Source organism: Podarcis tiliguerta (genome assembly GCF_965153285.1).
Source record: "Podarcis tiliguerta genome assembly, chromosome: Z".
In the NCBI taxonomy this organism is placed as follows: Eukaryota; Metazoa; Chordata; class Lepidosauria; order Squamata; family Lacertidae; genus Podarcis; species Podarcis tiliguerta.
The window spans coordinates 31,470,426-31,495,884 of record NC_139553.1 but is presented as its reverse complement, the minus strand read 5'-3'; the positions used below and the strand labels follow the sequence as shown (position 1 = coordinate 31,495,884).

Here is a 25,459-nt window from a genome sequence, read left to right as displayed (position 1 = left end):
CCCAGCATGCATGGCCAGGAATGATGGGAGTTGTTCTACAACAACTGAAAGACCACAGGCTCCCCATTCCTGGTTTGTTTTGGCCTTCTCGGTAGTGGCACCCTCCCTGTGGAACACCCTCCCATCAAATGCCAAGGAAATAAACAACTATTTGGCTTTTAGAAGACATCTGAAGGCAGCCCAGTTTAGGGAAGTTTTTTTTAAACAAACAAACAAACAAACAGTTTAATGTTTTTTTTAAAAAAAATATGCCAGAAACTGCCTAGAGTGGGCGGGTTGTGTGTGCTCTTTTGTGATGCTGAGCAGCTGTTACCCCAGCAAACACACTAGAGTATTGATGCCCTGATCACCAGGCATCTACTGCAAACATGCCAGGGATTCGTTCATTCTTCAAAAGTGAGGCAAAGTTTAAGCTTGTCCGTGCTGTTGATCAAGAGCCAGGAGGTTACAACCTAGAATTGCTTCCCAAGAATTTCAAGCCAAGGAGTTAGAACTGTTTATTGCTCAGGCAAAGTCCTAGCCTGACCCAGAAGGCTTCTACAGTATGTCAGGGGAGTCTGATGGCTGACTAGGGTGGGTGGCGCCACTTCAGAGCCCAGAAACCCTTCTCTGCCCAGACAATGGAGGCCTCCTCCTGGTTAGAAAGTGCTCTGAGGTGAGTCCCACTCCATATTGGTGGGAGCCCTTGATGAGCGCTGGCTGCTGCTACACAGGTGCCTAATTTCCCTGGCAATAGCAGTCAGGTCTGAGAATCTGCCCACCATTCCCACAGTCCCTCAGTGTTGTTGCACGACCACCTCTGGGTCATTGTGGGAAATCCAAAATGGAGGGTGGTTTCCCTGCTGCTACATACACTTCTGGGAAGGTGCTTGGGTTTCTGCTGCTGCTCCTAAGGTTGCTGACCCTCAAGGATAAGCTTTGTTGTCCACAAATCCCCAAGTTCCTGCTTCTAGCTCTCATTTCTCCTGATTACATCCGGATTATCTTCAGGACAAGGCACTGTTTAGCCAAAAAGCAAAGGTTGGGGACATGAGCTTATCCAATCAATGCAAAATACTTAACTAACTGAGGTTCTGCCCCCTTCCTAGCCTAAAGCCTGCACCCCCCAACATAAATCCTGGCTGCGCCGATGGTTGGGGGAAAGACTGTGTAGGGGGTGGGGACATCTTGACTAGGCCAACCTTTGAGCCTAATGGCCTGGAATGTGCTGCACTCTGGGGAAATCTTTGCTGAGCCCAGAGGTCTGGCACTGAACTGTGTGACAGGCTGCTTCAAGGAAGGAAGAACAGATAAGAGATGACTCTAGGCTGAGTCAGCTCCCCTGACGGGCACTTTGAACCCAGGCCAGGGTTGCCACCAGCAACTTCGCTGAGGCAAAGGGAAAGGATATAAGAAGAGTCTGCTGGATCAGACCAAAGACCCAGCTAGTCCAGCACCCTGTTCTCACATAACCAACTAGCCCATCTTCTTCAGCACTGTATACCCAAAGGATCTCTGTTACCTTCTAGATCAGTCCAAAGGCCCACTGCTGCACAATTGTCCATGGGTGTGGTTTTGGTATGAATGTTGTTTCCTTTAGGCCAGGGGTACCCAATGTGACGTCCTCCAGATAATGTTGGACTCCAGTTCCCATCAGCCCCAGCTAGCGTGACCAGTAGTCAGGAATGATGGGAGCTGGAGTCCAAGAACAGCTGGAAGGAAGCACATTGACTTACCCCTGCTTTAGGCTATGTTTGCAGATGTTTAAACACTACTAGTCCGAAGCACTTAAGAATCACCTTCCTAGGCTAGCAACGGTTTCTGTGTGGATGGGCAGAGCCTGCTAAATGAAGTGGTAAAACCCATAGGCTAATATCTAACCAGGAACATCTGGGTTTGTTTGCATTAGCTTGGAGAGGCTCAGATTGGAAGGTCGTGGTTCTTCAGCTATCTCCGGAGGAATGGTAGAAAACACGAGCTGAACACGCAGTGAGATGTATGCCAATAGCACTTGGCAGGGGTAGGCCAAGGGGGCTAATGAGGTGTGCTTCAGACTGAACCTGGTGAGGTTAGCTCAGAAATAGTAAATGGGTGAGAGTATTGTATTGGTCAGAGAAGTCAGTGAGTGTGTGTGTATTCATCCAAATTGGACAGGACGTAGGAAATCTGTCTTTGTTATTTGAAGAAGTTGACTCTTTAATGTGAATAAGACCTGAAGTTGGTTTGAGCTAAATCTGGGGTCTTCAAGGTTTACCTCGCCTGGGCCGGTTCACTCCAGCGGAGTTCCCTCCGTGGGCCGGATTGTGCGTTCATATGAGCGTGTGTGCCCGTGATTTCCGGTGTCTGCGTCTGCGCAGACGTGATTTCTGGTGCCCCGGAAGTGATTCCATGCACCGCACTGGTTTAGTGCAGCATATGGGGACTTGCTGAGCGGGCGGCTCGTGGGCCAGTTAAACGACCCCTGTGCACCGCTTGTGGCCCATGGACTTTAGGTTGCCGACCCCTGAGCTAAATGTTCAGTGATTGTAAGGGTTGCAGCAGACTCTAATGAGCCTTAGCCAGTGGTGGACTGTCAGTGGCAACTGTTATAATTAGACGGAGCCTCCATTCTCCGAGGCAGTATAACTTTGGTTTCTTAAAGCAGTGGTTCCCAATTGCAGTGGTCCCCAGGGGATCCATGTAACCCACCCAGAGTCTCTGGCAACATTCACATAACAAAAACTACCATAGAAATAGCAACATTTTCAAAAGTAGGGGGCCCATGGCTTGGCTTTTGAAAGACAAGGGGTCCACAGTACTTAGCTAATTGGGAACCACTCCCTTAGAGGACAGATGTGCAACCTGCTTACCAGGCCCCCATCTGTTGTGTCACCCTCCAACCCCAGAGAGAGGAAGAGAGAATATGAATGGATGGCAAATGAATAAAGGTGAGAGAAAGAAGGGGTGGTCCACAATTTTGCTTCGACCCTTCTCACTCCCACCAATATGTAGAAACACAATCTACCCATGATATTTCATCTGCACCATCAGAATGAATTTCAGGAACTAAAAAGTCATACTGAAAAAAATGACTTTTGAGCCATCTGGTCAAAAAGTGCAACTAAGCATTTCGTTTTGGTGACTAACCCTGGTTTAAGGAGCCATTTGGCACCTAGCTTATATATCTGAGTTTCTAACACCGCCCCCAACTATTTGCCTCCAAGGGATGTGGCCCTTGATATCTCCAAAAGATTTCCCATCCTTGCTTTAGAGACCCGGGTTGGTGTAGATGGGTTTACTCTTATCTCTTGAGAGGATGGTGCCATTTTAGCAGAAGTGGGTAGGGGAGGAGGAGACTTTGTCCCCAGTTCCCCCAACAGTCTAGCACCAGCCTAATGAACTAAACATATCCACCTTTCCACCCTGACACTGAGATGGAAAACAGTCAGTGCTGTTTATATATGCTCAGTTTCTTGAAACCGGCTTATAGTCTAGAAGAGATAAGACCTTTCCAGGGACTGTTAATATGTTTTTGTTGTGCTTTTGTTCTTTAACAGGCTTTAATCACCAATCCACTGCGTCCTTTGTCTGCTTCTGGAAGATAAGAGCAAGAGCAAGGGCTAAACTATGTGAAAGGACTCTGGTTAGGGGGTATCCTTCAAAATGTGGCTTTGCGCATGGGTGAGCTTGGGCTGCTGTTACTGGAATGAAGCAGAATATATGTTTGTCATCCAGTCTTTTGAAGTTGTCGCTTTTTTTACCCTAAAAACAGCCATTCTGAGGTTGACCAGATCTTTGGTTCGCGGTTTGTGTGTGTTAACTCTTCTTCTCCCAGGACTTGAAAGACTCTGGTGACAACTGAGAGTGTAGTGTTTGAAAGCTGGTTCAAGTGCAGGCGTGTTTTTCCTGAGAGAAGGTTCGGTGCCAGACCAGTACACAATCTGCAGTACTATCCAAGTTCAGGCAGTGTGATTGGAGTCCAGAATTCAGCATCTGAGAAGCTGAGGTTTCCTCCTCCTCCTCCTTTTCTTTCATTACACACAACAAGATTCTATCTTATGTATGTAAATTGCAATCATAGGTTTGATGATGTGTGGGCAATTGCTGGCAAAGCCTCAAAAGCTGTAGGAGCTTTTGGAACGGTTGGTTGTTGAACATTAATGCTGACGTGTTTGTACAAAACTTGCACAGAGGTCATATAATGCTGCCTGTTTGTTGAGCGTTCATCCTGGTAGGTTCATGCAGAGGCTTAGAATGATGTTGCCAGCATCTGGTTGTTATTCCACACTTTCCAGTGTGCCATTTCCCTTCACTTTTCTTACCAGACTTTTTGCAATTAGAAAATGTGAAGGCATAATTGTGCTAGAAAGTGCAGGTTAGCAACTACATTTTTTGTGGGTTTTTTTGTTAATAAGCAGCCCATCTGCAAGTAGCCCCCATCCCGTCTGTAAAAGAACAACATTTAATATGGGTTGGGTGGGGGGTAGAGCTTAAGTGCATTATGTTTTCAAAGCACTGGTTGCAACTGGACACAAGTCAAACTTAATCCCTTTTGTAAGTGCACCTCAGCTTTTAGCTGACAATTCCGCCCAGCCCCGCGCCAGCAAAGTATAAGAGCACAGGAGTGTATAGTTCTTGGAGAACCAGAACCCCAGGTTCCCCAAAGGCTTCTTATTCAACTTAAAGATAAAATCAAGCAAATGAAATGAAACGGATCAGTCGTTCCTCAACTTTTTCGTCCATAGAGTCTTTGAAAATTGCTGGGGCATATTGGAGCTGGCTGGTTTGCTCAGACTGCCTGATAGCCCAGCTAGGACGGTAGTACCATCCATGCAGTTGTAAGCTTGTTCCCATGCTGCACTGGACACAGGTACAAGATGTCTCCACACATGTACAAATGCTTGTGTGAAAGAGTGCACACTTGTCAGTTTCTGCAGCTCAGCTGCTATGTACACAGCCTGCTATGTACACTTGTAGAACATTACATGTTAATAACTACACAACTGTACAGCTAAATTATTTTAGTATGCAGGTACACATGTTGTAGACTGGTTGAATGTAACATGTGAACAACCACTAGAGCAGTAACAATTTCGTGGGAAGGAAAGCTGTTTTGCTTCTGGATTAGGTATGAAGAAAATAAACGTTTCTTCTGCACGATCTTCATTGTTAAAACTAGCTCAATATTATTAAAATCATGGACTCCAGCCAGGGACTTGCTAGTGTTTTCGATAATCGGGCCCTAAAAAGACCTCGATCTCTGGCAGGAAAAGAAAAGCGTAAAGGCAAGTATGGATATTCTACCCTGTTCTGTGACAGTTTCTCTGAACCACCTGAGTCTCAGAACCGCTGAAATAGATTGTTCTAAAAAGAACTGGTCTTAAATTTGGGCTCTCTTCTGTCTTGGCAGAGTTGGTCATGCATAGAAAGTGCACTCCTGATAGTTTTGCTGAATATAAGATGAGGAAATAAGCATTCCTTGGTACAAGATTTTGACTTATTCATTCATGTTAGCCAAGAGTATATGACAGCCATGATTGTGGCCAATTTGACTTGTCATCCCATGGCTGCAATGTTTTCAGAAACAGCTGAGTGCATTGAAGGTGACCGTCTTCAATCACTAAAGGTTAGAAGAGAGAGAACATGTAGCAGCTAGGCAGCCAAAACATAAATCCATGCTGTGTTAGGACCCAGCAGCTGCCATCACGAGCACGATATTGACTCAGGGATAGGAGCAGGGAATGGATGGCTGAGTTTAATACTTCTTGGGCTAAAGTTTCCAGTTTGGTGTGGCTTCTGGGAGACCAGGATACAGCAGGGCCTGGGTACTGCTCCTAAACTTGGGGTTTTGTTTTGTTTTGCCTTTACAGGCAGTTCCATCCTCAATGAATGCAGTGTCCGAGGATATTTACTCCAATGGCTCAGCCATGCTGGGCAGCCCAGCCCACACAAATGGCCGGGAGATACGGAAAATGAGGTTCATCCAGTTTGAAAAGGTCGCGGAGGAGCCCATGGTGAGCTGGTGAAGCTAGAGTGCTTCAAGTCCTTGTGGTTGTAGGCAGTGGGGTGGTGGTGGTGGAATATTTCTCTTCTCCTGGGCAAACTCCTGGGCCCACACCAGCGGTTCTCAACCTGTGGGTCCCCAGATGCTGTTGGACTACAACTCCCATCATCCCTGAGCTCTGGCCTTGCTAACTAGGGGTGATGGGAGTTGTAGTTCAACAATATCTGGGGACCCACAGGTTGAGAAAGGCTGGCCTAGATGGACAGAGGTGGAAGGCTTTAATGAGCTTGAAGCTTCTGGCTGTGTGCAGCTTGGCTGAAGTTGAGATTTCCTCTCGCTAACTCTCTTGTAGCCATGGAAGGAGCCTCCAGGAGCAAGACCTAAGACATGGGGAACGTGTAGCCCTCTGGATGTAGCTGGATTACAACTCCCATTGTGCCTGACTATTGGCCATACTGGCTGGAGCTGTTGGGAGTTGGAGTCCAGCAACATTTGGGGGGCTACAGGTTTCCCCATTCTTGTCCTAGAAGCAGTTCCAGTTCCCATTTTTCGGAATTACCCCCAGTGAGTCTAGTTCCTCGTTGCTGCCATCTGCAGCTCCTCCTCCTCCTTTAACCTTATTATTGCTACTGCCAGCCAATTGTAGAATTGTAGAGTTGGAAGGGACCGTGAGGTTCATCTAACCCAACACCCTGCAATGCAGGATTCTTTTGCCCAACTTGGGGCTCAAACCCACGGAAATTAAGAGTTTCACACTAGCAACTGACCTATATGGCAGCTATCAACAAGCAGACAGTGGCATCAACTGACCCTTCTTGTCATCTGTTCCATTGCTGTCTGGGCCAGAGTGAGGCTGCCCCTTGGTCCATCTAATTACACTGACTTACAGCACCTCTCCAGGCTTTCAGGCAGGGGACATTCCCAGTCTTATCTAGAGATACCAGGAATAGAACCTGGGGCCTTTTGCATACAAAACAGATGTTCTACTACTGAGCTGGGACCCATTCTCTGTGAAAGACAGATGAGTAAGCAGGTTGCAGCGGTGAAGAGGATGAGCCAGGCTCAGAGTATTCTGGTCAGCTGCATGGATCCCCTGCTGGGGTGTGGGGCCCTTGGCAGATCCCAATCCTTGCCAACCCTTTGTGCAAGTTCTGACCTGGAAAGCGAAGTGTTAGCTGGCAGCTGTTACGTACAAGGGAAATGAACAGATATTGAGTTTGGCTAGGAGTCTCCCCTCCTGGATGCATCTCCTGGGGCTGCCTCTGGTACAGAGATAGGCCAGGAGGAGCCTCTGCAGAGAAGCAGAGTCTTCACACTGTAGCTTTGATCCAGATTGTCACAGACTTTCTGTTCCAGGGTATCACGCTGAAGCTGAATGAGAAGAAGAGCTGTATGGTGGCCAGAATCCTCCATGGAGGCATGATCCACAGGCAAGGTAAAGAGCAGTAGCAGGCCTGGAAATATATATTTTTTAATCCCTAGGAACCAGCGCCAATGGAAGCTGATGTCTGTTGGGCAGAAAGGAAGGAGACCCAACAGTTGGCAGAGCCTGAGCCCAATTCTACTTTTGGAGCCAACCAGTTCTACTTTTTGTATCTCTCCTCCTAACTTCCTGAGTTCTGCAGGCCAAGCCCACTTATTTATTTTATTTACTTATTGAATTTTATATACCTACTGCCCTATACCCAGAGGTCTCAGGATGGTTCACAGAACAAAATCAAAAATAAAACCACAAAATGTATATAGTAGTACCTTGGAAGTTGAACAACTTAGTTCCCAAACGTAATGGCTCCTGAACATCACAAACCCAGAAGTGACTTTTCCAGTGTGCAAACTGTTTTTGGAAGCTGAGCATCCAATGGGGCTTCCGTTGCTTCCGATTGGTTGCAGGAGCTTCCTGCAGCCAATCAGAAGCCGTGCTTTGGTTTTCGAACGTTATGGAAGTCGAACGGACTTCCTGAATGGATTCCGTTCGGCTTCCAAGATATGACTACAATCAAAATAAAAGCAACCACCCAATAACTTCTTGGGTGACAGTCCTGTCATTTCCTCCTCCAGCTCCTGGTTTCCATAGACGCTTGGATTTTTTTTTTGTCCCTGTCCAAGAATATGATGAGATTTTACACTGCATGGAAAGGCAAATTCTTCCTTTCCCCACTAGATGGAATGGAGAGTTTCCCTTCCGCCTTTAGAATAGAGATGTTTTAGTGGTGGGGGAAGAGATGGAGATCAGAGTAGATCTCTCTTCCTTGTACCAGAGAGCAAGGAGCTTAGGCCAGTGGTGGGCCCTCTGCCTGGTGCTGCTGTTTATTGCTGGACATTTCTCCCTCCATCACCAGTCTCTCAGCTGCCAGGCCTCTGGTCGTGTTGCACTGGTGAGCAATGGCAGTGGTTTTGAATGGGACCCAAGCCAGTGCCTGGCTTTGATATGCCACCCGCCATGTTAGATTACGAGGTCAGGCATTGCATTTTGCTTATGGTGGGCAGGGGCGCCAGTTCCTGGGAGCCGAGCCCTTTTGGGGCCCCCAGTCAGAGGGTGGAGGCGGCCAAGCGCTGTGCCAAGTGCAGAGTGGCTTCAGTGACTGGCTCCTCCTCCTGCTGCTGCTGTGGAGTGGCAGAAGGGTCAAAGCAGCCCCTGCCATTGACAGCAGCAGAAGGAGAAGGCAGTGGCCATTGAAGCTGTGCTGCTGTCGAATTCAGCTTCACTGATGTTGCACATGTGACATTGGCTTCTCTGTGATGGTGGCACCTGTGATGGTGCGCTTGGCTCTCATTCAGAAGTCTTGCTAGCACCCAGGTGAGTGACTGCTAGAAGCAGCATGGGTTGGCAGGATGAGGCCAGTCAGTGATGAGGCCTTCTGAGTCCCTGGCTGTGCCTGCTTGAAAGGAGCCACCCTTCCCTCCTGTCCAAAACAGCTGTTAACTCTCTAAGGAAGAACTTAGGAAGTGAGCTCCTTTTGCATGAATAGCAGCAATAGCTCAAGGAGTGTGTTCACAGTGTGTTTTTATAAAAGCAAACCCAATTCTGAAGCATTTCAGGCTTATTCACTCATGTGAATTCATAGTTTTTTTCAGTTCAGTAATGCGAGTCCCACAAGTAGCATGTTTAAACTGCTGCTAGTGATGTGCTTTTTAAAAAAAATCATTTTCATTTTTACTACAATCTGGTAAAAGTGTAGCCTTTGCCTAGTCCCAGGAGTTGCCAGTGTGGTGCCTGTTTATCAGTAGCTGTTGTCCTCTCTAGCTACTATTAAGACTCTTGTCTGTTGCTGTTGGCACTGCCTTGCTTCATGAGGTTCATGTCTCCTACTCTGCCAGGCTCCCTTCATGTGGGGGATGAGATCCTAGAGATCAATGGGAAGAGTGTCGCCAACCATACTGTAGACCAGCTGCAGAAGATACTGGTAGGTACCAGGGATGGAGGGACCTGAGTTTTCTCTTTCAGGAGCAGCAACCTGCTGTGATTCTTCATGACCTTTTAAAAGATAATTGAGCATGAATTATTCCAATCTGTAGGAGCCGGTGGACCTTAGGTTCCACCCCCACACCTCTTTGTTTTATCATTTCTCCGAGCTCAGGAAAAACCAGCAGGAAGTTAAAGTGTTCTTGCTGGGAGCGTCTCTTGACTTTGCCTTGAAATCAGCAAGGTGTAGAAAAGGACTGGGCTCATATGAGAGCCAGAAGCAGGCTCGATTGAAATATCCTGGAGAAACCAAAAGCCGGCAGTAGCCCTGATTATTTACTGCAGAGATGGGCAGCTTGTGGCCCTCTGGGTGTTATTGGACTTGAAACTCCCATCCAGTGTGGCCAGTGACCACGGATGATTAATTGCTGTCTTGTTTTAATGGGATTTGTTTTGTTTTGTTGTGTACCTATGGATGTTTATCTTTTAATGTTTGTGTAACTGGTTTTTATACTTTGTAAACTGCTTAGAAGCCTAGTTTGGCAGCAGGCAGTACATAATTGATGATAATGATCACGGTTATGGAAGTTTTATTTATTTATTTATTAGATTTATTTATTTATTAGAAACCTCTGGGCTGATATAAGTAGCTGTAGTCCAACAAGCATGGGGAGTGTCAGAGGTTGTACACCTCTTCTCTGTGGGCACAGAGAGCTCAGACATTTCTGCACTGAAAGCTAAGTATAGAAATTTAAGATGGGAAAACTAGAAGTACTATCAAGGAAGCACCATCTCTCTGTCTCTTATGCTTTTCACGGTTGCACTGAAGAGAGAACTTTAGCTGGTGCAGCTTTTCTCAGTTTTAGGAGACAGGTTGCAACTGCAGGAGCCCTGAGCTATGCAAGAAGAGGTTGTGATCTGCGTTGTGTGGTTGATTTAGCAGAGGTTGATTCTCTCCTTTTCCTTTGTCCATCAGAAAGAAACTAAGGGAACCATTTCCCTAAAGGTCATTCCCAACCAGCAAAGCCGCATTCCTGCCCTCCAGGTAGGTGGTAGTACTTCCACCTTCAAAGCAGTAGGTTGGTTGCATGAGCTTAAATTCTGTGCCTCTAAGCCAAAACTCTGCATTGCAGAAAGATGAATTCCGCAGATGGTATGTAAAATAGGTGCATATTCGTACGTTTTCCCCCCTCATTCTGCTTTTGCCTAATCATGGAGTGGGAGAAAGAAGGATGTGGTGTCAGGATCTGTGCCTGGCCATTGGGAATCCTATGCAATCTCCACCACCCTTATCCTAATCCTTTGATCATCACCACACACTTAGGGCCACATTCACACCATACATTCAAAGCTCTGTGATGCCACTTCAAACAGTTTATGGCTTCCCCTAAAGAATCCTCCGTACTGTGATGATGATGATGATGATAATTTATTACTTATACGCCATCCATCTGGCTGGGTTTCCCTAGCCACTCTGGGTGGCTTCTAACAGGAAATTAAAAATACATTAAAACATCAATCATTAAAAAAACTTCCCTAAACAGGGCTGCCTTCAGCTGTCTTCTAAACATCAGATAGTTGTTTATTCCTTTGACGTTCCCACAGGGTGGGAGCCACTACCCAGAAGGCCCTCTGCCTGTTTCCCTGTAACTTTGCTTCTCATATTAAGGAACCACCAGAAGGCCCTTGCCGCTGGACCTCAGTGTCCGAGCCGAATGATGGGGGTCGAGACGCTCCTTCAGGTGTACTGGGCCGAGGCGATTTAGGGCTTTAAAGGTCAGCACCAACACTTTGAATTGTGCTCGGAAACATACTGGGTGCCAATGTAGATCTTTCAGGACCGGTGTTATGTAGCCTCAGCGGCTGCTCCCAATGACCAGTCTAGCTGCTGCATTCTGGATTAGTTGTAGTTTCCAGGTCACCTTCAAAGTTAGCTCCACATAGAGCTCATTGCAGTAGTCCAAGCGGGAGATAACCAGAGCATGCACCACTGGCGAGAAAGTCTGCATGCATACCAGATGTCAGCCTGCATACCAGATGGAGCTGGTAGACAGCTGCCCTGGACACAGAATTAACCTGCACCTCCATGGACAGCTGTGAGTCCAAAAATGTGTTAAGAATGCTGAGAGTTGTTGGGAGACCCCTGTTCCTCTCAAAGAGCTACATTCTCAGAGTGGTTTAACAATCTATCCCTCTTCCCAAGGAACTCTGGGAACTCTGGGAATAGAGATCTCCTAACAACTCTCAACGCTCTTAACAAACTACAGTTCCCAGGATCCTGGGGTGCGGGGAGGAAGCCATGGTTGTTTAAAGTGCAATAATAGTGCTTTAAATGTAGGGCCTAAGATTGCTTGAAAGGGGGAATTTGGTATGTGTATGGAAAATAATTGATCTATCACCCAATTTCCTCCCAAGCTGCACCCACCTGCCTTAATCCTGGTGTCATCTGTTGCATCCGGTGCAGGGCAGGTAACGACTGGTTGGTGTTGGCTACAAACCTCGGTGCCTTTGCCTGATATTGAACTGCGCAGGCAAAGCAGAAAGTGTCACCTGATGTCATGGTGGGTACAGCAAGAGGCAAAAGCGGCCAAGGCAACTGATGTACATATTCCCTGTGTACAGTAGGGTGCTTTGTACACAAGCAAGCAAGAGGCATTATTGATGGACCTCTTTCACCCAGTCGAAAACACTCAAGGTGTGGAGCAAGGCTGATGAGAGGTGTGCCTGGGAAGAGTCCCTAGGGGCAGACAGAGGTTGGAGGGTCGGATTTGGCCTCTAGGCCTGAGGTTCCCCACACCTGCTTTGGATAGCCAAGGTGGCGCCTTCCAGATGTTGCTGAATTTCATCTCCCATCATCCCCTGACCATTGGCCGTAATGGGAGTTGTAATCCAAAAACCGCATTGTCAACCCCTGGCTCAAAGCTGCAGAAAGGTATAGTCACCCATAATTTCCCTAGTAGTCCTTTTAGCCAGACGTGTGAGTGAGCAGAAGTTAACACCTGTCATGGTAGTATAGATAGCCAGACAGTTCCCAAGTCATCCTCTTTTGCTGGGCCAAACAGGAAATAGCAGGCTTATGTGTGTGTGAGAGAGTGTGTGTTTGGGTGCCTGTTACCTTTGTGCTCAGGTATGGTTGCGTATCAGTTGCCCTCCAAAGCAGGATCTTCTCCACTCTTTCATGCTGTTTTGTCACCCGCTGACACTGTATGGGATGTGGGATCGGTCAAGATCTTCCTGAAGAAATCAGCCCACTCGTGGTACTGTTGAGGCTGTGCAGCTGTTACCAAGACAACGTAGAGGCCTGTGCTGTGGTTCTGTTGCTAAGGCAATGCAGATGCCTGAAGTTGTTGGGCTGCTGTTTTCCTCCCTGGGCTGTTAATTTCCCAGGGTCGGGATAGCTGCGTTCCTTTGTTACAGCAAAAACCAGTGGCAAAAATAGGAGGCTTGTGGCACTTTAAAGTATAATAGTATTTTATTGTGCCATTTTAAATTCTCCAATAAATCTGTTATAAGATGCCAGGAAATTCTTTCTCTGCACCACTTCAGTTTTTTGAGGGGTGGGTGGGTTCAAGAATGTGTCGCTATTTTGCCATTTTTGTGCCCACATGATGCAGCACAATTATTTGAGTAGCCTCGTGTGAATTCTACCAGCTGCAGAACATCCAGCCAGTCTCTTTTCTCCTCTCCTTCTGAGTTTGTCTAATCTGAGGCAATTAGACTGCTGTCCTATTTTTAGTTCTCATTCCTCATTAATTACTTCCATATGGCAACAGTGGTGTATTCTTTGCTTTAAAAATAATAGTCAAATTCTGCACCAATAGAACCCACATTTTAAGCAAAAGAAAACGAAAAGAACAAACTGAATTTCTGCATCTGGGAAAATAATTTGTACAAATTAGATATGCTGTATCTGTATATTTTTGCTCATCTATTCATTATCAAAATCCGTTCCGTGCTTCTCAAAATATTAAAGGTAGTTTACACCAGGAAAAAATGCATGCAGCGGTCATCACATATGACCACATATATACTTATTGTGGTCTCCGATCTTTGAGTGCTGGTCCTTATGTAGCCAGCAAGGAACAAGTCTCTGCATGAAATGGAAGACTACCAGAATAAAACTTACTCTGCTGCCCACCTTACAGTGAGCAGTGATGGGGCCAGGCAGATTTCTCTTGGAAGGCTGTTCCAAATCTCGGACAGCACCGCTGAAAATACCCTGTTTGGATGCCCACTTTCCATATCTCTTCTGACAAGGAGGCCCAAAGCAAGGCTCTAGAAGGCTAGCAGAGTTTTTGGGCAGCAGGGTCACATGCAGAAAGATGACTCTGGAGTCACTTGTGCAATTCTACCCTTCCTACTCCTAGGGAAGGGGAAGTTAGTACTCAAGCAGCTAAAGCCCCACCCTCTAACCACTGCTGAACCTTCTGCGGCGATGATGCTGATTTCTGGGATTTCACAATATGTTTCCCATCCACTCCCAAACTCACAAAATGCATTTTCTCTCACACTTCCCTCCGCCCTTCCTGGCCTATTTAACCATTGCCTGGAAAGCAGAAACTCTGTAGGGGATGCTTTTCCTTAGGCTTGGTGACCCAGTGCTGAGAGAAATGCTCCTTCCTTAATGTCCTCTTGCTCTGTAGCTGTTAAGAGGTGCAGTTGGCAACCTTCACTCTACATGAGATGGCCAGGACAAAGGATGGTGGGGAAGAGGCCAAAGCAGCAAATGAGACTAGAGAGTAAAGAGAGGTGCTGGGCTGGTGTGGAGATTGCAGCCTGGGTCCCCTCTGCACTGTGAGGTCCAAGGGTTCTTCACCAACCCATGCACTGAAGGAAGCCTGAGGAGGAACTGTAGCTCTGTAAGCATATACTACTTTCCCAGGCTTTATCCCTGGCATCTCAGTTTTAAAAGATGTGCTAGGTAGCTGATTACAGTGAGCAATTTTTACCTGGAAACGCCCTGGCCACAGTCCCAACCTGGATCACTCCATCCCTTTCTGCAGTCCCTTGAAAGAAACACAGATGGACAAAGTGTCTAACCTGGCAGCTTTCTATGTTTCCTAAAGTGTAAAGGTAACATGAGAAGGGGGGCGGGGAAGAGTTTGAAAGAGAATGGAATTCCGGTCCTGGCAGTGCTGTTTTTCTAGGAAAAGAGGTGCCAGAACTCAGCATGTATGCCTCCCTTGTTCTCTTATAATGGCAATGGCACCTACCTGAGAGGTGTTGGAACTGAGTGAGTTCTGGCTGGAAAAGGGTCCTGGGTGCTGGAATAGAGAAGGCACATATTGGCACAACTAAAGCTGTGTTCAGATGATACATTTTTCAGAGACAAGGCTCCCAAGTGCAGTCCTGACATTGCAAATCTCCCAACCTTGCTTAAATACATTCAGGAGTGGGGCATAAGCTTGCATAATCATTCTTTTACTTTTCCTCCTCCCTTTTCTGGAGGAGTTTCCTCCCTCGCTTTCCAGTACCAACCACAGTTTATGTTACACCTGTTAATGCTGCAAGCCTTGGCCCACTCAAACAGAGGTTACCATGTGAACCAGGTACTATGCACAGGATTGAACTTGTGCAATGAGGCTTCCTTCCCTCTTCTCCTTCCATGGAGCCCTGCCCTCCGCCAAACCCAACCCCTGAAATCCTGAACAGTGCCCAGGGGGACTAGAAGAGGGTTGTTCTGTCTGACAAGCCACAATGTTTGCCCTAACGGAACCACCGCCATTGAAAACTATAGTTTATGGTGGGTTTGCAAACCAGGGTTTTGAGGGAATGTGGCTTTTGTTAACTGTGGCATGTGCTGGTGTACATGCAATGTGAGATCATGATGATGCGCAAAGAGCGATTGCCATCGATATTAATTGGACTGAACTTTCAGCGATTGAGCCTATAGTTGTGGGATTTGTGTTTAATTCAGAGTTTAGCTGTATTAAAGAAGTTCCTGAAAAACCTGCAACGATGTAGCCCATGAAGTATGTCCTTTCAAGCGAAAAATAAAAACAAAACCTTGTCTCTAATTTTGAAGGTATCCAAGAATAGGCATTTTGGCCAAGTGGACTCATGTTGTGCTTCTGAAATGACAAATTGCTCTCGGCAAATGCTGATGTTCTTGTTTTTTGTTTTACAATTTTAGCCCATATAGGGAGGCTTTAATACTCAGGTTTTTTTCTGTTCTGGCTAAGCAGTTAAACACAATAGTCCTTGTTCACCCCAGCATGTATTTCATGTTTCACAAGGGAAGTCTTAAGACTTAAGAGGTCAGCTGTGTATCCTGCTAACTTCAGATAATAAGCTGTCCATCTATTTGGCAGCAGCTTTATCTTTACAATGGGATAAGCAATGACTGTATTGCAGATCAGTAACATCATCATCATCATCATCATTTACTGTAGGCAGACTTATAAACAATTATTAAAATGTTGGCTGCCCTACATTCCAGTCCTTCCTGCATTGTTTAACCCCTTGCCTTCCTAAGCAGTGCTACCTCCTGCAACTTGAAGGGTATTTCCTGACTTTAATCTTGAGCTCTGGTTCTCTCTCTCCTACAGATGTTCATGAAAGCCCAGTTTGACTATGACCCCCAGAAGGACAGCCTGATTCCTTGCAAAGAAGCTGGGCTGAAGTTCCAAACAGGAGACATCATTGAGATCATTAACAAGGATGACAGCAATTGGTGGCAGGGCCGGGTGGAGGGCTCCTCCAATGGATCCGCAGGACTCATCCCTTCCCTGGAGCTACAGGAGTGGTATGTCTTTTGGATGAGGCCCCTGCCTACCTAGTGCCCCTCCCTTCCAGGTTCCCAGCTACATCTCTTTAGGCTCCTCCCATCTTGTGATAGGATTTCTGGTGTTGCCTACAGCAGGTATCTTCAACCTTTTCTGACCCAGGACCCACTTTTAACCCAAACATGCATTGGGAGACCTATTTATTTTTCCATATTTTTTGCTTGGTGGTAGTGCTCCTGTTGTGACCCACTATACGAAGACAAGTGGCCTGCAGCATCTTCATATTGGCATTTGTGTTCCTTGCCTTCTCTTTTCATGAGTATTAAAAACCCAGTTGTTGGTTTTGCATCAGCCCTAGAGCCTGTCTTCGATTTAGCAGAGTGTGCTGCAAACCACAGATTCTCAGAGACAGAAATAATGCTATAGATTTGTTGGCTTCAGAAGAGCTAAGGTGCTCCAAAGGCCAAAACAAAACCTCAAATGTTTGAGGCAACCAGTGCGTCCTCATTTTGACCTATGAATCATTACACTTGCCTTTTGATGTTCCTGAAGATCCATGCCTCAGTTATACAGATCCATGCCCTCCAGATGTTGCTGAGCTTCAGCTCTCATCACCCTTGGCCTTTGCTTGCTTGGACTAATGGGAGTTGTAGTTCTTCCTGTTTGTCAAATGCTTTCCCTGGGGAAGCTTGCCTGGCGCCTTCATTCCATATGTTTAGGCATCAGGTGAAAACATTTTTCTGTAACCAGGCCTTCAGCTGATTAAACATTCCGTGGTCTTTTAAATGTGTTTGTGGCATGGTGATTATTGGTTTCTTTTGTTTTAATTTTATTATGGAATTTGTATCTTTATGTTGTGAACTACCCTGTGATCTTTGGATGAAGGGCAGTATAGAAATTAAATGAGGTAATCAACCTCACCGTCATTCAGCAGCATCTGAAGTGCCAAAGTTTCCCCACATCTGCCATAGAAAGTCCTCAGACTTGTTGTTCCTCCCCCCCCCCCCCACTTTGAAGGACAGGTTAAGCCATCAGTTTGAAGCACTGCTCCCAGGCTTTGGTCAGGGAAAGGAAAAGAGGAGACCTGATTTTATTGCCACTTTCTTCTTACTACAATATACCTTTTCCCCTTTCCTGCAGGCGCGTTGCAAGCATGCCCCAGGGCAACTCCAGCGGAACCCAAAGCTGTAGCCCTTTCGGAAAGAAGAAGAAATGCAAAGACAAGTACCTGGCAAAGCACAGCTCAAGTGAGCACCTCCTTGTCCTCCCCCCTCCACTGTTGTCCCACATTCCTTTTTCCCCTGCCTTCAGGGTGAAACCAGGGGTTGGGAGCTTCTAGTCGGTGGGTCAGATTTGGCCCAGCACAGGTGTTAATTCAGCCTGGGAGGCTGTTTCCCCCAAACCACATGCACCATATGAGATGTCTGGTGCAGGGCAGGGAGTGATGCAGTTGTTTGTCAAGAGTTCCTCAGGGGGAAGATCCATGCAGAAGGCAGGCTTCAAGTCACCACCCATTGTTCAAGCCCGTTGAGCTGTGGTGCTTCAAAGATTTTTGCAGGCCCTGCATGGTGATTTGAAGTCCTGGCGTTCATCTCCTGGTGTCATTGTGATGTCAGGTGATTGACAGGGTGTGGGGACCTTTGGGGCTCAGTGAAGGATCTTATTTTCTGTCTCTCTCTCTCCTAGTTTTTGATCAGTTGGATGTGGTGTCCTATGAGGAGGTGGTGAGGCTGCCAGCTTTCAAGCGGAAGACACTGGTGCTTATAGGTATGACACAGTGCAACCCACAGAGTACTGACTTGTCTCTAAATGATAAAGGAATAAATGAAATATGCAGCATGTAATCACAGCTATATGTGCTGTGGCTTTTTATAGCCAGCCCCACTCCAGCAGCCAATGGATTTCAACCCAATGCTAGTTCTACTCTGAGTAGAGGTGGTAAAGTGAATGGACAAAAAAGGATTGTGGAGTGCAGAAATCAGAGGCTAGATAAGGTCATTTATATTCTGGTTAAAGCTGGTCAGTGGTGTAGGTTTAAGATGGTCAGATAAGCGTAGGGAATGGATGAATTGGTCTGTGTCTGGTCTATGTTTCCTCACTGTCAGTTTTTAATGAGTGCACCTATAATTGTTCTGTCCCATTTCTGTAAATGATCTTGACATAAAGAAGTGTATGAAAATGTTCATTTAACTGTGTATTTTGTGATTACTCATAATTAAGAATTATCTCAATGTACACATTCCTTAACCCATTACGCACATGCACATGTGCACAAACACAAAATTACACACTTTGGTAGTATTTTGGGGTGGGGTATCACAAAATATGAAGGATAATAGCATTCTGATCCAGCTCACTTAAAAATATGCAGACCAAACAAAATTATTCATCCTTAGAGAGAGGGAAAAAGAGGCTGACTTTGACGTTACATTGTGATGTGTCCTTTCCCTGACGTAAGTGGAAGTTCTTCGGTTATGAGAAAATGGAGCTGGAGCATCATTTTCCTTTTGTTGTTTTTCTCCCTTTCTTGGGACAGGGGCCAGCGGAGTTGGCCGAAGCCACATTAAGAACACCCTGCTCAGCAAGAACCCGGAGAAGTTTGGATACCCCATTCCATGTAAGTCACCCAGAACCCAAAATTTTCTGCTGTGGAATTTATTTAGCATTGTTTAGCCTCTGTCCCAGCTTTTTCCTAGAGTTGTAAGTTAGCATATGTGCTCCTTTCCCCTCTCCATATTATCGTCACAACAGCTCTGTGAGGCAGGTTAGGCTGAGAATTTAGGACTGGCCAAGTCACCCAGTGAGCATTGTGGCGGAGTGGGAATTTGAACCCTGGTCTCTCAGGCTTATGTCCAGCACTTGAACTACAACACCAGACTGGCTTCATTGCATGTTTCTTTCGGTTGCAGTGTGTCACCAAAGTAGCATATGGTATAGAAGACTTTGGGCCGTATCCAATGCTGCTGTGCTGCTAATGTAGCAGACCTCCTCTTGCATAATGTAACTTTCCCCTCTTCTCTTCTCTGTCCAAACATGCTTCAAAGCATTAGAGGACTCTCCAGAGCAGATTTAATAAAACACTACGCCTAAACATGCTCATCCAATAATATTTTTTAAAGGACCTCTGTCCACCCCAATGAAATATGAGCATTAAAACATCCCCCCCCCCACACCCATAACACACAACTCTCTAAATTAACAGTGAAAGGCCTGGGTGAATAAAAGTGTTTTAGTCTGATGCCCAGTGTGCTTCCCTGGGGAGAGCATTCCAAAAACTGGGGCTACCACTGAGAAGGCTGGTTCTCATGTCAGCACTTTCCAACATGTGGAGAAGGTCCTCTGGTGACTAATGCACTCTGTTCTTCCTCCACAACTTGAGATTGTAAAGAATTCCAGTTGTGTTCTTCCTTCCCCAAGCTCCCAAATAACCCAAACTGGACCTGTAGGCAGATTTGCTATCTCCTTGCAGCAGCCCAGCTCCCATGTCTCTCTGTTCCCCTTCTTCTGCAGACACCACCCGCCCTCAGAAGAAGAACGAGGTGGATGGGAAAGACTACCACTTTGTCACCACGGAGGAGATGACAAAAGACATCTCTGCCAACAAGTTCCTGGAGTTTGGGAGTTACCAGGGCAATATGTTCGGCACCAAATTTGAGACTGTGCAGAAGATTCACGAGCAGGACAAAATTGCTATTCTGGACATTGAACCACAGGTAGGAAAGTGCAGCCTGCTGCTTGGAAAAAATATATGAAGCGTTCTGGGAGCACCTTTAGCTTTGGGATGGGGAGCGTGTGGTCCTCCAGGTGTTGTTGGACCCCCTCCATCTCTCAACATCCACAGCTACTTAGCCCTGCTGTCCCTGCTCCACAGTTTAGCTTTGTAAACCTTTGTAAAGGGACAAGAGCTTAGGAGCCAGAGGTGGAGGAGAGGGCAATATTAGCCACAAAATGTTCCATGCTGAAGGTGCGCAGGAAGGGAGTGCGAGTAGGATCAAAGGGAAGGGGATTGGTAAGTGAACAGCAACTTGTTTTAGCCTCTAGTCTGCCCTGCTGAGCCCAGGAGAAAATGCTAAAGAGACAGGTGTATTTAAACTCCTTGAGAACCTGGCATGGGCAAATGAACAATGCAAAAGTCAGAGTTGTGCACATGTTTACTGAAGTGCAAGGACTGCTGATTTCCTTGCCTCGCTTTATTTGGACACATTCGCACTGTGTATTCAGAGTGACTTGAAACTGGGGGGGGGGGGGTACTGTGCTAGCTTTGTCTCTAACTCAGATGGGAACTGTAGTTGCATTTTAGATGCTTTAGTGAGAGTGTGTTCCCCTTTTTCTTGAAGAACAAAACTGAAAGGAAAAGATGCTGCAGGAGCATCTTGCCCTAAAATGAGGTAACGCAAGTCTGCAGCATCTTGGACAGGCTTGTCATTCAGGCAGGCAGGCAGGCGTGTGGGTATGCAACCTTTTAACTTTGTAGGAACTATGCCCCAATGGCTCTTTTCTTTTCCCCCAGACACTGAAGATCATCCACACAGCTGAGTTCTCTCCTTTCATTGTGTTCATCGCTCCCACGGACAAGGCAGATCAGGTAAGAGGTATCAGTGTTACATTAGATGCATGACCTCTCCTTATGCTCCACCCTCGTAGTAGTTGTACCTTGGTTTTTGAACAGCTTCGCTCTTGAGCGTTTTGGTTCCTGAACGCCGCAAACCCAGAAGTGACTGTTCTAGTTTGCGAACTGTTTTTGGAAGTCAAACATCCGACGGGGCTTCCAATTGTCTGCGGGAGATTCCTGCAGCCACTCAGAAGCCATGCTTTGGTTTCTGAACATTTTGGAAATTGAACGGATTTCCGGAATGGATTCTGTTTGACTTCCAAGGTACAACTGTGTGCCTTTAGATAAGTCACACCTAAGCCTCTACTATAGAGTACCAGCATGTAGCAGTAGATTCTGGGGCATGGTTCCTTAGCAGAACACAATCATTCAATTAATAATAATAATAATTTACTATTTATATCCCGCCCATCTGGCTGGGCTTCCCCAGCCACTCTGGGCGGCTTCCAACAAAATATTAAAATACAGTAATGCATTGAACATTAAAAGCTTCCCTAAACCGGGCTGCCTTTAGATGTCTTCTAAAAGTCTGGTAGTTGTTGTTCTCTTTGACATCTGGTGGGAGGGAGTTCCACAGGGCGGGTGCCACTACTGAGAAGGCCCTCTGCCTGGTTCCCTATAACTTGGCTTCTCGCAGTGGGGGAACCGCTAGAAGGCCCTCGGCGCTGGACCTCAGTGTCCGGGTAGGACGATGGGGGTGGAGACGCTCCTTCAGATGACAACTTTTCCCCAAAACGACAATGACAGCTTCCCCCCAAATGGGCCCATTGGACCAAACAAGGGGGCGGGGGCTGATGACCACTGCCTTAACCTTTCTTCTGTACCTCTTGCCAGAGAGCAGTTTAATGAAGCAAATATCTCTTTCCCCTTAAGACGCAACTTTCGGTAGAGTGGGTTTAATCTGGCTTTATCCACCCATTCTGCCATGCAACTCCTTTGATTTAGAGCTTACACCACCAAAATCATTAGGGATCACCAGATAACCTAGCAGCCAGCTTGGTGCCCTCCAGCTCTTGTTAATTACAGCTCATCTTATTCCTGTCCACAGGCTATACTGTGGGTGGGGTTGGACTCAATTACCTAGAAAGTTACAGGTTGCCCACTCCTAATCTAGTGCCTGCTTGGATTCTTGCAGAGGGGGATTAGGTGCCTGTGATTTGACCCAGCAAAGAATGCACTCGAGGGGAGGGGGCTAACTGATTAGTATTAAAAGATCCTAAGTGTTGAGAGGTCTGGTGTTTGTACGCATGAATTAAAATTCATAGAGGTAATGAGTGAACTATGGGAATTATATCACTAAGGCCACCCAGGACTAATCGGCACATTTCAAGAACCACCACCACGTACATGCAACCTAGCCATTTTGCAAGGAGTTTAGCAAAGTTCTAGGTATGCTGAACTGAGAAACCCCGCAAAGTGTACAGAGCAGCTTCAGCTAGATTGTCTACCTGATGTCACTAACTGCGAACAATTCCTCTTCCTTTGCAGTCGGATACTTTGCTGCAGCTTCAGAAAGATTCAGAGGCCATCCGGAGCAGATATGCTCACTACTTCGACCTGTCGCTGGTGAACAATGGTGTTGACGAGAGCCTTGAGCAACTCCAGGCGGCCTTTGAGCGTGCTTGCAACTCTCCCCAGTGGGTTCCTGTGTCTTGGGTGTACTGAGCTAGCCTGGTAGCTCCCAGATCCCCTCTGCCTGCCCTCATTACAGCAAGTTGAGGATAAAGAGGGTCACCCATTTGCCTGCTCTGTGCTTTGTCCAATGCACAACCCCCTCGTCCTGTCCCCATTCCTCAGGGCAGCTGTTGCTCTGTTACTGCCAGGGCAAGAGCCCCGTCCTTCCAGCTGCAAACACCCTCAGAAGAGTATGTGCATGGCTTGTGCTTAGCACAGGGTAGCCCACACATACAAATGTTGGCACATGAGGAGGAAAACCCCTATCCAAAACCATTAAGATGTCTTCAGGAGTGATATTAAGAGCACCTTCTGGTGTGAAAGCCATATGCTGTGAATGCCAAGATGCAGGCTGAGCTGTGTTTTAAACTGAACAGTGCCACCTGTTTTAGAACTCTAATTTCTTTAGATCTTGTCAAGTGAGATTTCCTTACTGTAATACACCACTGCTCCTTCAAGCTCCCCACATATTGCACACTAATCTTCTGAGTGGATGCTTCTTTGAATTTTACACATCTGCTGTCACCCACTGTAGGGTGATCAGGCAGCTAGTGATCAGTATCTCCTTCCCCAGACATGTGACCATTGTCTGTCTACAGACTTGTACTTGTCCAACTGTTCATGCTCAGAATCAGTACAGTTGTGAATAACACACTCTTGGGAGCCAGAGTAGATGCTATTAAGTTTTAACTGGCAGCTCATGACACAAGGAGGGAACAGGAAATAACTCAAGACTCTCAGCACCTGCATGTTGTGCTGTGTAAAGAAATTGCTCATGGCACATTTCTCACATATTAGGGTGGCTCACTTGTTATATGCAAAATAACTGCCCTCCCTCCCATATTTGCCTTATCAAAAACGATTAACAGAGCAAGTTCATTCCACCTCCACCTGCAAGCACAACCTTTGTGGGAGGTTGTTATTCAACTAACTGTCCATGTCTAAAACAAGATTGAGATATGTAACTAGCGGTTAAGGGTGTAGGGGTGTAAGCTTGACCTGCATTGAAACCTCATACCTTTGAGGATACCAAAAAGACCCAAAAGATGTGCAATAGGGACCTTTGGTTGAGTCCATTACAGGGAAATCAAGCAGCAATAAAGTGTTGAAATATTGCAGGACTTGTGTTTATTATTACCCCCACTACTCCCCAGATGGCAGAAGACGACGCTTACCCACGAGGACCAAAAAACGTGCCAATTTAAAAGCTGCCCACCTGCAGCTGGCAGTATCCCCCATTGGACCGGCATGGGCACTCACAACAGCAAAGCACCATTGCTCCTAGGAGACAAATGAATGGTTGCCGAGGTAGGCTTGAGAGCCAGCTTTCGATGCATTAAATCTCCCTTGGAGCAATTGTGCCAGCAATTAAAGCAGCCACAAGTGGGACCTTATAGCCTGTCCACTGAACCATGCTAGCTCCCTTTTTACTCTTTCTACCACATTGTGAAATATACTTGGGGAAAATGGGCTTCTCTGGCAGACATACCTATAAGTTTGGGGCTCAGTGATTCCTAAACTCTACTTCCCCTCCTCCAATGTTGGACGCAGAGGCATCTGCATTAGCTTTGGTTGCAGCGGTTAAGCAGATTTGGAGAGCCTGCATCACTCCTTTGAGGAATGTCCTGCAGAGCATTATCCTCTACCAACATTAAGCTCTTTTCATCAGAAGGGCAAGGTACACTAGGCTGCTATTCCTGGGACCTAGAAAAGGCCTATTATTTGCCAGTTGATTTGCTAGGCTGTTTCTTCCTCTCTTCTGAGTGAATATTTTTAGCAGGTTCTTTGATCGCTGCCTGTGTAAACTGTTGGTGCAAGATGAGGGCACAAAGACAACTTATGGAAGGTTAAGCTGGCAGAAGCAGCAGCAGAAACACTATGCCCAAAGCTTGTTTATGTGGCATATTCTCTGGTGGTTATAGTTTGAGGTGTGGCACCGTGGCCCAAACAAAACAATACAGCAATTTCCCTTAGCATCAAGCTCTTTCTAGACCACCCCGACTCAGATCCAAAGATGTGGTGGCATGAGCTGGCATCCAAATAGTTAGGCAGCAGGACCTCAAAGCAAGCCTGGGAAATCCTGCCTTGGGAACTTTGTAGTGGCCATCATGGTAGTAGCGTAAAATTTGGAGAAGGCATATTCCATTTTCAAAAGTGCACCCCCCAACTCCACATGCTGCACCTGCTAAGCCCCAGCCTTCTACAACAGTTGGAGAATCTCAGGACCATCACATAGTCCTTCAAGGCCTCTTATTTGGTTCTGAAGACTTCCCAGGCACACCCTTCTTGAATGCTCAATGAATGTGTCACTGAAGTGGACTAATGCCTGTGGCTTGTTTGGAAGGAGGGTAGTGTGTGGTTTCTGAATAGTCGGAATGTAACCCACTGCCCCAAAAGGTAAGCAGCAGAAGGCAATTGTTCTATTCATGTTGGCATCTGGCTCCACCCACCACCAACTTGTGCTCCCCCCCCCCCAGGTTTTCCACAACAGAATACCACCCTTGGGATGAAAAAACACCTGCCTAATACAATACTAGATCACGGCGCCATCCTCTTGGGCTTGCCAATCAGAAGCTCGGCAGTTTGAATGCCTGTGACGGGGTGAGCTCCCATTGCTCTATCCCTAGCAGTTTGAAAGCACGCCAGTGCAAGTAAATTAAATAGGCACTGCTGCGGCGGTAAGGTAAACGGCGTTTCTGTGCGCTCTGGTTTCTGTCATGATGCTCCGTTGTGCCAGAAGCAGTTAAGTCACACTGGCCCTGACATGGAAAGCTGTCTGCAGACAAATGCCGGCTCCCTTGGCCTGAAAGCCAAGGGATGAGCGCCGCACCCCATTGTCGCCTTTCACTGTCCAGGGGTCCTTTACCCTTTTAACACATCACTACTGCTTCTCCTTCAAGGTTTTGCCTATGTCACTTCACCATTGGCCTGCGACAAAGTCCGTCAACATATAATTTCTTTTAAATGGTTGCACTGTGCGTGGAACCCCCACCGCTTGTGAAAAACCAACATAAAGAATGGCTGGAGCAGTTAACCGAAAGCATAACAAAGCAGTCAAGCTAGAAACTGGCCCGACTCTCCTC

At 46.6% G+C, this 25,459-nt stretch overlaps 1 protein-coding gene across 1 annotated transcript in view; it reads left to right on the top strand.

Moving 5' to 3' along the window:
- The window catches only part of MPP1 (MAGUK p55 scaffold protein 1), a 44,382-nt gene extending 20,888 nt beyond the window's left edge, over positions 1–23,494 (top strand). The window contains exons 5-15 of the mRNA XM_083424244.1: positions 5,829–5,972; positions 7,319–7,397; positions 9,281–9,366; positions 10,342–10,410; positions 15,914–16,110; positions 17,231–17,337; positions 17,777–17,857; positions 18,627–18,707; positions 19,601–19,803; positions 20,601–20,675; positions 22,191–23,494. Of these exons, the coding sequence (XP_083280370.1) occupies positions 5,829–5,972; positions 7,319–7,397; positions 9,281–9,366; positions 10,342–10,410; positions 15,914–16,110; positions 17,231–17,337; positions 17,777–17,857; positions 18,627–18,707; positions 19,601–19,803; positions 20,601–20,675; positions 22,191–22,367 (1,299 nt within the window). The 3' untranslated portion in view covers positions 22,368–23,494. The remainder of the gene's footprint in view (positions 1–5,828; positions 5,973–7,318; positions 7,398–9,280; positions 9,367–10,341; positions 10,411–15,913; positions 16,111–17,230; positions 17,338–17,776; positions 17,858–18,626; positions 18,708–19,600; positions 19,804–20,600; positions 20,676–22,190) is intronic.
- The last annotated feature ends 1,965 nt before the right edge of the window (positions 23,495–25,459 follow it).